Genomic DNA, 10,619 nt, shown 5'->3' on the forward strand with positions numbered 1-10,619 from the left:
CAACTGCCCTGTCTTGAGGTTATTTTAGCAACCCTGTGGAGAGGTCTACGTGGCAAGAAACCTTCTACCAGCCACAAGCACAAACTTGCCAGCCATCTGAGCCCGCCACCTGGGAAGCACATTCTCCCGCCTCAGTCAGGCCTTCAAATGACTGCAGCGCTGGCTGTCATCTTGACTGCAACCTCGTGGGGGACCTGAGACAGGAACACACAGATAAGCTGCTTGTAAATTCCTTAGCCACAGAAACTGTGAGAGATAATACGTATTTATTGTTGGTTTAAGCTACAAAGTTTAGGGGTGAACATTTCTAGATTCTAAATGGCATTCACTCTTTAGCGGGTCATCATTGCTTGTTCTTGAATCAGTACGCACATAGAATCATTCTATTCATCTCCAAGTCACAGAAGGCTGTATCAGCCCTGTAGCTAAAAGGATGTGTGGTGGAATCGTTTGGTAATGGCAATTTTGAAGATGAAGTCTGAAAAATGTAAGATGATTTTGCCATCTTCTTGAAATCTTTAAACAGGGTGGAAGACTCTGGAATAAAAAAGGATTATATTTAATCCTTAGGATAAATATTTTAATGAATAGTATTATCACCACAAACATTTTAAAATGTCAATTGGAAGACAATTGAACTTTTTTTTTTTATTCCCCCAGGCAAGGTCTTGCTCCGGACTTACTGCATATTCACCCAGGCTGGAGTGCAGTGGTACAATCACAGCTCACTGCAGCCTCAACCTCCTAGGCTCAAACAATTCTCCCACCTCAGCCTCCCAAGTAGCTGGGACTACAGGCACGCACCACCACACCCAGCTAATTTTTGTGTGTTTTTATTGAGATGTGGTTTCACCATGTTGCCCAGGCTGGTCTCCAACTGCTGGGCTCAAGCCATCCACCCTCCTCTGCCTCCCAAAGTGCTGGGATTACAAGCATGACCCACTGCACCCGGCCTGAACCACTTTCAAGAGAATCCAATGGAACACGTACATTCTCTTCAATAAGACTACGCGCACTAATAAGGGAAAGGAGAATATCTGAAATACAGTAGAGCCAATATGTGTTGTAGTAACAAGAACAATAATAATGATAAAGCCAGGCATGATGACACATCCCTGTAGTTCTAGCTACCCAGGAGGCTGAGGTCAGAGGATTGCTTGAGGCTATGGAATTCGGAGTTTGAGACTGTGGTGTGCTGTGATGGTGCCTGTTAATAGCCACTACACCCCAGCTTAGGCAACACAGTGAGACTCCGTGGCTTAAAAGACAATACTAATAAAATAAGAATAAAGATGATAAAATGTAATTAATATGGGGACCTGCCGTATCTTAGATCTGTTGACCCAAATTCCCTTCTCCCACTTACTTCCCACAAACGTACTTCTTGTTCTTAGGCTTAGATGTTGTTTGTTTGTTTGCTTGTTTAGTTTGATAACTAATTCTCTTTTTTTCAGATATGGGGTCTCACTATCTTGGCCAGGCCAGGCCTCCCAAAGTGCTTGGATTACAGACATGAGCCACTGTACCCAGCTGTTTTTTAGAAACAGGGTCTTGTTTTACCACGCAGGCTGGAGCGTATTGGCGTGATCATAGCTCACTGCAGCTTGCAACTCCTAGACTCAAGCGTCCTAAGTAGCTGGGACTACAGGTGTGCACCACCATACCTGGCTGTGAGATTTTCTTAAGAGGAGCTAGCTAGTTAAATAACTAAATCTCAATATAAACTTCAAAGAGAAGATATGAGTCAAAATTCTCAGGAAAGAACTTTGAAGAAGGATGCTTCTTTTGGCATCAGCATTTGTGTCTCTAAAGTAACTTACTAGAATTATGCAGTGCAGCTCCAGTGCATACAACATCATCCACAGAGGTGGATATCGTGGCCAGTGAGCTTCTTCCCCAGGTGGGTAGTTGACAAAATTCCTCCAGCAGTGATAATACTCTAAGGAAACACGAATCTTGGCTCATTCAACAAGCACAATGGTAAATTACTTAAGAAGATCCCCAACCTAGTTTACCATATAGAAAGCCTCTAGTCTCTGGTCTAGTTGCTGCCGGACATTAGACCCCCTAAAAACAATAAAGCGGTTCATTTAAAGATGGCTGAGAGGCAAGACTAGAGAAAAGAGTTGTTGGCCGGGTGCGGTGGCTCACGCCTGTAATCCCAGCACTTTGGGAGACTGAAGTGGGTGGATCACAAGGTCAGGAGATTGGACCATCCTGGCTAACATGGTGAAACCCCGTCTCTGCTAAAAATATAAAAAAATAGCCGGGCGTGGAGGCGGCCGCCTGTAGTCCCAGCTACTCGGGAGGCTGAGGCAGGAGAATGGCGGGAACCCGGGAGGCGGAGCCTGCAGTGAGCCGAGATCCGGCCACTGCACTCCAGCCTGGGCGACGGAGTGAGATTCCATCTTAAAAAAAAAAAAAAAAAAGGGTTGTTGTTGTTGTTTGCTTTTGTCTTTGTTTTTTGATACAGGGTCTCGCTCTGTCACCTAGGCCACTGTGCGGTGATCCAATCATAGCTCCCTGCAGCCTTGAACATCTGGGCTCAGGAGATGTTCCCACCTCAGCCTCCCAGGCAGGTAGGACTACAGGTGCATGCCACCATGCCTGTCTGATATTTTTACTTTTATTTATTTATTTATTATTTTTATTTATTTATTTATTTATTTGTTTATTTGAGACAGAGTCTCGCTCTGTCACCCAGGCTGGAGTGCAGTGGCACGACCTCGCCTCACTGCAAGCTCCGCCTCCCGGGTTCACGCCATTCTCCTGCCTCAGCCTCCAGAGTAGCTGGGACTACAGGCGCCCGCCACCAGGCCCGGCTAATTTTTTGTATTTTTTAGTAGAGACAGGTTTCACTGTGTTAGCCAGAATGGTCTCCATCTCCTAACTTCCTGATCCGCCCGCCTCGGCCTCCCAAAGTGCTGGGATTACAGGCGTGAGCTACCGCACCTGGTCTGATTTTTTAGTTTTTTTTTTTTTAGAGATGGGGTCTTACTATGTTGCCCAGGCTGATCTTGAACTCCTGGCTTCAAGTGATCCTCCTGCCTTGGCCTCCCAAAGTTCTGGGATTACAGGTATGAGCCACCATACCCAGCCAGGAGTTGTATTTTTGTTACTTTCCTTGTCATGAATTTCAGACCTAGTCCTTTATCACATTATTTTGGACTTTTACTTCTGAGACTTCCAGCCTGGACTAACCAATCTTCTGGCCTAAAGACAGCTACTATCACCACAGTCTCTTGGAAACAATGAAGTTTCTTTGTTTACTGTTTTTACCTGATGCTGTCATAATCTGAATAGTTACTCCACTGTTAACGAGGTCCCTGAGGCCTTGCCGATTTTGTTGATCCGTATGCCAAAAAAGCCGTGCTACATAGATCACCAGAGTCACACCAGGGTGCTGACTCAAAAACTCTCTAATAGCCTGGGAGCATTCCCAGCAGGGACTCCAGGACAAGAACCAGGTGATGGAGCAGCTGATGGATGAGTGAAAACGTCTTTCTGACGTCAATTTTTCTATAAAATTAACTTCCACGTGATTGGTGGTGTTTTTGCCTGAGCTTCGCCAGATCTTCTGGCTCATGCCCCACTTGATCTCGTAGAGCAGACAGGCCTCTTTACGAAGTTCTCTGGGGTCATAGAAGATGTCAAACTCCCAGGGTTCGATTCTTCTCCTGAAATACGAAAAGCAGCCCATGCTGTCATGCCATATTTGGAGAGATCTTAGAAATCTTTTCCTGCTCCCCTATTCTTTCTTTCTTTCTTTTTTTTTTTTTTTTTGAGACGGAGTCTCGCTCTGCCGCCCAGGCTGGAGTGCAGTGGCCGGATCTCAGCTCACTGCAAGCTCCGACTCCCGGGTTCACGCCATTCTCCTGCCTCAACCTCCCGAGTAGCTGGGACTACAGGCGCCCGCCATGTCGCCCGGCTAGTTTTTTGTATTTTTAGTAGAGACGGGGTTTCACCATGTTAGCCAGGATGGTCTCGATCTCCTGACCTCGTGATCCGCCCGTCTCGGCCTCCCAAAGTGCTGGGATTACAGGCTTGAGCCACCGCGCCCGGCCTTTTTTTTTTTTTTTTAAGATGGAGTCTCACACTGTTGCCTGGACTGGAGTGCAGTGGGGTGATCTCAGCTCCCCACAACCTCTGCCTCCCAGGTTCAAGAGATTTTTCTGCCTCGGCCTCCCAAGTAGCTGGGATTACAGGCTCCTGCCACTATGTCCAGCTAATTTTTTGTATTTTTAGTAGAGACGGGGTTTCACCATGCTGGCCAGGCTGGTCTCCAACTCCTGACCTCGTGATTCACCCACCTCAGCCTCCCAAAGTGCTGGGATTACAGGCATGAGCCACTGTGCCCAGCCCCTGCTCCCCTCTTCCATCAGGCTGATCTGAGGCATAACATTATAGGAAACTTCTTTTTCTAGTATATGTCTCAAAGTTATCTGAAGAGGTCTGCTTGAATGATCAGATTTTTTTTCTCACAAACATAGTACACAGGATTTTTCCCCCGGTCACATTATTTGGTGACCACTCTCTAATACCATTGTGTTTCAGTCTTGACTTTGTGTGCTTTGTTTCTCTTTTAAAGTTTCCTTCGGCCGGGCGCGGTGGCTCAAGCCTGTAATCCTAGCACTTTGGGAGGCCGAGACGGGCGGATCACAAGGTCAGGAGATCGAGACCATCCTGGCTAATACGGTGAAACCCCGTCTCTACTAAAGAATACAAAAAACTAGCCGGGCGACAAGGCGGGCGCCTGTAGTCCCAGCTACTTGGGAGGCGGAGGCAGGAGAATGGCGGGAACCCGGGAGGCGGAGCTTGCAGTGAGCTGAGATCCGGCCACTGCACTCCAACCTGTGCGACAGAGCCAGACTCCGTCTCAAAAAAAAAATAAAAAAAATAAAAAAAATAAAGTTTCCTTCACTATATTCCAACTTTTTTTTTTTTTTTTTTTTTTTTTGAGACAGGGTCTCTCTAAGCTGACCAGGCTGGTCTTGCCTCCTGGGCTCAAGCTACTCTCCTCCCTCAGCCTCCTAAGTAGCTGAGACTTCAGGTGTGCCCCACCATGCTTAGCTATATCCCAGTTTTTCTCTTTCACACCTAGAGGTGCCATGTTCCAATCCTTATCTTTTCTATTCCTCAAGGGACTCTAACCAGATTTTCCCAAGTGTTGAAGCCCCAAATTGCCAACAAGATTGTATTGTCAAGAACAGACAAAAGAGCAATTTAGCCTCAAGATCCTTCCACATTAGGATTCTATATACTAACTCCTATAAGAAAGAAATTCTAATTGCTCTCAGTGGTATCTTTAGATTTAACACTCTCTATGTCTGAAAGCCGTGACTCAAGGGAAACTCTGAATTGAGCTGCAGACTCCTCTTTGCAATATGGTTAAGTCACAAGCTTATTACATCCTAATAGTTCCCACTCATCCCTAAAGTATCACATTCATTTATTACATAGATCAATCCTTCCACCTATCACTAGATAATATATTCCTTGACATGACTTCACTGTCATATGTCTGAAAAATGGGCAGACAGTATAAAACGAAGATGAAGTTAAAGTGGCAAATGAGTTTCCCAGGTATTTTGGTGATGGCTATAAAAGCATGCGATTTAAAAAGAGAAGAGAAATCGTAAGACAATAACTGATAAGCAAGCTAGAAAATAATTTATTTAAAGCAATCAAAAGACATAAGAGCAAAGATATAAAAAACAATAGCCATAGAAAATGAAGTTGGAAAAGGCAAAAATGAAAGAAAGAATGGGAAAATGACAAGAGAAAAGGAACAATAAAGAAAGCTATATCCACAGCTCCATTTTTTTTTTTTTTTTTTTTGAGACAGGGTCTCAATCTTTCACCCCGGCTGCAGTGCCATGGTGCAATCATAGGTCACTGCAGTCTTGACTTCCTAGGTTCAAGCGATCCTCCCACTCCTGCCTCAGCCTCCTGAGTAGCTGGGACTATAGGTGCATGTGCCACCATGCACAGCTCTTAAACACCCATTGATTCTTGATCGAATTAAATGGGCACTGTGATAGTATTATTCTTACCTCAGAGTGGGGTCACCTGTTGAAGGACCTGTTGACCAAGATATGATTGTGTCAAATAACACTCAAATATCAAATGAGTTGCTAAGAAAAAGTGCTCTATTATTCCAAACCTGCAAATCATCTCAGAAAATGGAATTTGAAGTATTAATCCAGAAAATTGATTAATTGTATTGGACCAGCTCATTGCACCCAAGAAAAGCAAGATTTTAAGGGCTTTGCCAAAATCTGTTTTCCCAGATGCCCAATCCCAAACAAGGCAGTCTGCCTTAAGGCTTCAACAAAAATGATTAAGCACAATTAGAGGCTGGGCGCAGTGGCTCATGCCTGTAATCCCAGCACTTTGGGAGGCCAAGGCGGGTGGATCATGTGAGGTCAGGAGTTACTGACCAGCCTAGCCAATATGACAAAACCCTGTCTCTACTAAAAATACAAAAATTAGCCGGGCTTGGTGGCACGTGCCTGTAATCCCAGCTACTCCGGAGATTGAGGCAGGAGAATCACTTGAACCCAGGAGGTGGCAATTACAGTTAGCTGAGATCGCACCATTGCACTCCAGCCTGGGCGACAGAGCGAGAGAGACTCTGTCTCAAACAAAAAAAAGCAGAAGAAAAGTACTGGAAGGAGACAAAAGGTGGTAGGGGCACCATATCAACCATATCAGAGATGGCGGTCAGAGAAGACATCTGTAAAGAGGGACATTAAAGCTGAGACCTGAATGTAAAGTTAGAGAGCAAGACATGTGGACGTTGGGGAAGGGGAGAGGATTCCAAGCACGGGGAACAGCAGGTGCAAACGACCTGAAGTGTGGACCTTGACTTGTTCAACGAAGAGCAAGCAAGTCAGCCTGGCTGGGTCAGAGTGATCAAGACACGCAGTGGAGGGAGATGGGCAATGGAAGGAGTAAGCCATATGGCCTTACCAGCCCTGGATAGTATGCTAAGTGTAAGAAGCCGTTAGAGAACATGGGGATGATTCAAGGGAAAGTACTGGATTTTAGAGACCTGCGCCTCTCAGGACTCAGAGCCTTGGGGATGTTCCTAGCAAAAAAACATGGGCACTGACAAGGCCTGAACCTCTAAGGGTGATTTGGGGAGATTCAGGCAAGAAATTCACCCCACTCTCCTGGCCAAACCTTAACTCGCAGGTGCTACTTTTGAACAAAGAAGAGTCACAGGCTCTGGGAGACACCCCTTTAAAACAGAGCACGCTTTACCCTAGGCTGTGTGTGTGCCTGTTTGTGTGCGTTACTTTTTATGCATCTGCACTGGATGGTAGAGGAGTCGCAGAAAGGACTCTTGGCCATGGCATGGTTTTTTTGTAGATGGAGAGTGGTTCTAGCTGGGGAGAGGAACTAAAATGAGAAATTAGCCAGATATCTAGGAAATAGGATGAAGTCAGAAAACACTATTCCAAGTGTGACCTGAAGAACAAATCTCTTACTTTTAAAGAAGGAATGGGGAATTTGAGCATTGGGAGGAAGGAGGAAGGGGGTGGCTGGCACATTGGAATGAGCTCTTCTCAGACCTTAGTACAAATTGGGGCCCTTGAACCGGTAATCCACTCCAAGGGAGCCTTACAAAAACAGAGGCCGTATCATAGAAAAAAGGCATATTGATGATGGGAAGACACTTTCTCTGAAGGAGCTGGAGCAGCAGTGAGAAGTTCAGAAAGGGACAGTGAGATATATGCTGTGTCTACAATATTATTCCTGGAGTGCAAAGACGAGGATACCAGCCACGTGACTGGGGCGGTTTGAGGTATAGAACACACCACCTTCATAAGAAAAGTCCAGGGAAGGTAGTAGATGCTACAGTTAAATAATGTGTTAGGTCTTTCCCCCAGTATGCCACTTAAAAAAGAATGCTTTTTCTTTTTGTTTCCTGAGATGGAATTTCCCTCTTGTTGCCCAGGCTGGAGTACAATGGTGCAATCTCGGCTCACTGCAACCTCCACCTCCCAGGTTCAAGTGATTCTCCTGCCTCGGCCTCCCAAGTAGCGGGATGACAGGCATGCACCACCACGCCCGGCTAATTTTGTATTTTTAGTAGAGACATTGTTTCTCCATGTTGGTCAGGCTGGTCTCGAGCTCCCTACCTCAGATGATCCACCTGCCTTGGCCTCCCAAAGTGCTGGGATTACAGGCTACCACGCCCGAACTTAAAAAAGAATTCTAATAGATGGAGAACATAATGGAGAAAATAAATCGTTACTTGAACTCCAAACTGATATCTATATTACCTCCTGCCCCATCACACTCACACTATTGCAATAGTCTTCTAACTGGTCTCTTGCTTCCAGTCCAAAACCCATCACATGTCAAGTAAATGTGTCTAAAGCACTATTTTAGTCATATCTCTGTGCTATTCATAAATTCTCCAAAGATACTCCCTCTACCATAAAGAAAAACTTTCATTCCTTGAACCTAGCATTGAAAGTCCTCTATAGTATAACAACACTTCAAATTTGCTTTCTAGTCTTACTGCAAATTGTTTGCATAAATTGTTTTGTAGCCTAACCAGTTTATTCATTATATTCCAGACACAAGTCTCTGTTAAAGCTTTTAAATTCTGTTTATCAATAGGATTCAATCAACCTGCAATCTCCTCTTCTTTGTTGATCCAAAGTCTGCCCTTCTGGCCCGGCATGGTGGCTTATGCCTGTAATCCCAGTACTTCGGGAGGCCAAGGCTAGTGGATCACTTGAGCCCAGGAGTTCAAGACCAGCCTGAGCAATAAAGCAAAGCCTCATTGGTTTTGCAAAAAAATTGGCAGGGCCTAGTGACCCATGCCTGTTGTCCCAGCTACCCAGGAAGCTGAGGCGGGAGGATCTCTTGAGCCCAGGAGGTCAAGACAGCAGTGAGCAGTGATCACACCACTGTACTCTAGCCTGGGCAACAGGGCAAGTCTAGAAAAAAAAAAAAAAATTGATCAGGCATGGTGGCTCATGCCTGTATTCCTAGTACTTTGAGAGACCAAGGATGGAGCTTGAGCCCAGGAGTTCAAGACCAGCCTGGGAAAAGTAGTGAACCTACCCCCTAGTCTCTAAAAATAAAATAAAATAAAAAAATTTTTAGGTCTACACTTCTCTTAGAATCCAGTTCAAATCCTACCTCGGTTGAAATTATTTCCCTCAGCCTGAAGTGTTCTTCCTCTCCCATGCATTTTTCTAACACTTACTGGGCACTAATGTATCAATTAGTTATTGTCAATTCATTTATCAATTAGCACATTGTTCTCATGCTCTCACATCTGTTGTTTCCTTAAACTGTTATTTAAACAGTTGTACTTTTACTTAACTTTTTTTTTATTTTTGTGAGACAGAGTCTTGCTCTGTTGCCCAGACTGGAGTGCAATGGCATGATCTCAGGTCACTGCAACCTCCACCTCCTGGGTTCAAGCGTCCCTCCTGCCTCAGCCTCCGGAGTAGCTAGGACTACAGGCATGCGCCACTATGATTGGCTAATTTTTGTATTTTTAGTACAAATAGGATTTCACCATATTGGCCAGGCTGGTCTCAAACCCTGAGCCTCAAGTGATCCACCCTCCTTGGACTCCCAAAGTGCTGGGATTACAGGTGTGAGCCACAGCGCCCAGCTACTTAATTTTTTATTATGGTGAAACAAACACTGATTTGATTAAAGTCACTTGAACATGTAAATATTTAATAATAATAAATCATCTTATTTAAGACTAATATATTAATCAATAATGGGGAAGTTTGAAAACACCCGGCCGGGCGCGGTGGCTCAAGCCTGTAATCCCAGCACTTTGGGAGGCCCAGACGGGCGGATCACGAGGTCAGGAGATCGAGACCATCCTGGCTAACACGCTGAAACCCCGTCTCTACTAAAAATACAAAAAACTAGCCAGGCGTGGTGGCGGGCGCCTGTAGTCCCAGCTACTGGGGAGGCTGAGGCAGGAGAATGGCGTAAACCCGGGAGGCGGAGCTTGCAGTGAGCTGAGATCAGGCCACTGCTCTCCAGCTCGGGTGACAGAGCAAGACTCCGTCTCAAAAAATAAAAAAGAAAAAAGAAAAAAAAAAAAAGAAAACACCCACAGATGCAAGAATCAGCAGGACACACACACACACACATACACAGACACACACAGACACACAGACACACACACACACACACACCCCATTCTTGCATTGTTCAAGAATACTTGCCAGGCCCCCAGATCCATTTTACCTTTCTCAGAAGTCATGGTGCACTGTCTCTGGACTTCTTCCTCTGGAGTCATAAGTTGTGCTGATTGTTCCTGGACTTTGTTTCTTCAGGTGTGCCCACTGCCACCGCTTGGGCAGAGGATGACTCATTCCTGCATCTCAGGCAGTTATGGGAATCTGGGCTGCCTGTACAAACAGGGGGCTGACTGAGAGGGACCTTGTCGTGGGGATTCGCATCTTCAGTGATGAGAAAGCCTGCGATGCAAATGACGTGAATTCTGTAGAGTGGATCACTGGGGTTACCAAACTCCAAAGTTCTTCTCCGATGACATCTGAATTTAGTAACCTTTCTCTTTCTTTAAATAAAGATTAAGGCAAGGTGGATCATCTGTCATTCTT

At 45.3% G+C, this 10,619-nt stretch overlaps 1 protein-coding gene across 2 annotated transcripts; it reads right to left on the reverse strand.

Moving 5' to 3' along the window:
• Positions 1 to 251: 251 nt before the first annotated feature.
• APOBEC1 (apolipoprotein B mRNA editing enzyme catalytic subunit 1) lies at positions 252 to 10,294 on the reverse strand. 2 transcript variants are annotated; one of them, XM_023232474.1, is made up of 5 exons: positions 10,243 to 10,294; positions 6,054 to 6,081; positions 3,280 to 3,677; positions 1,821 to 1,939; positions 252 to 537 (listed from the first exon to the last, which is right to left on the reverse strand). In XM_023232474.1, the coding sequence occupies exons 1-5, from the start codon at positions 10,292 to 10,294 to the stop codon at positions 388 to 390; spliced, it is 747 nt and encodes a 248-aa protein (XP_023088242.1). In that variant the 3' UTR covers positions 252 to 387. The 2 variants fall into 2 exon arrangements, with proteins under 2 accessions (XP_023088242.1, XP_023088243.1); XM_023232475.2 differs by lacking the exon at positions 6,054 to 6,081.
• Between the last annotated feature and the right edge of the window lie 325 nt (positions 10,295 to 10,619).

Source organism: Piliocolobus tephrosceles, chromosome 10 (genome assembly GCF_002776525.5).
Source record: "Piliocolobus tephrosceles isolate RC106 chromosome 10, ASM277652v3, whole genome shotgun sequence".
NCBI classification, from domain to species: domain Eukaryota; kingdom Metazoa; phylum Chordata; class Mammalia; order Primates; family Cercopithecidae; genus Piliocolobus; species Piliocolobus tephrosceles.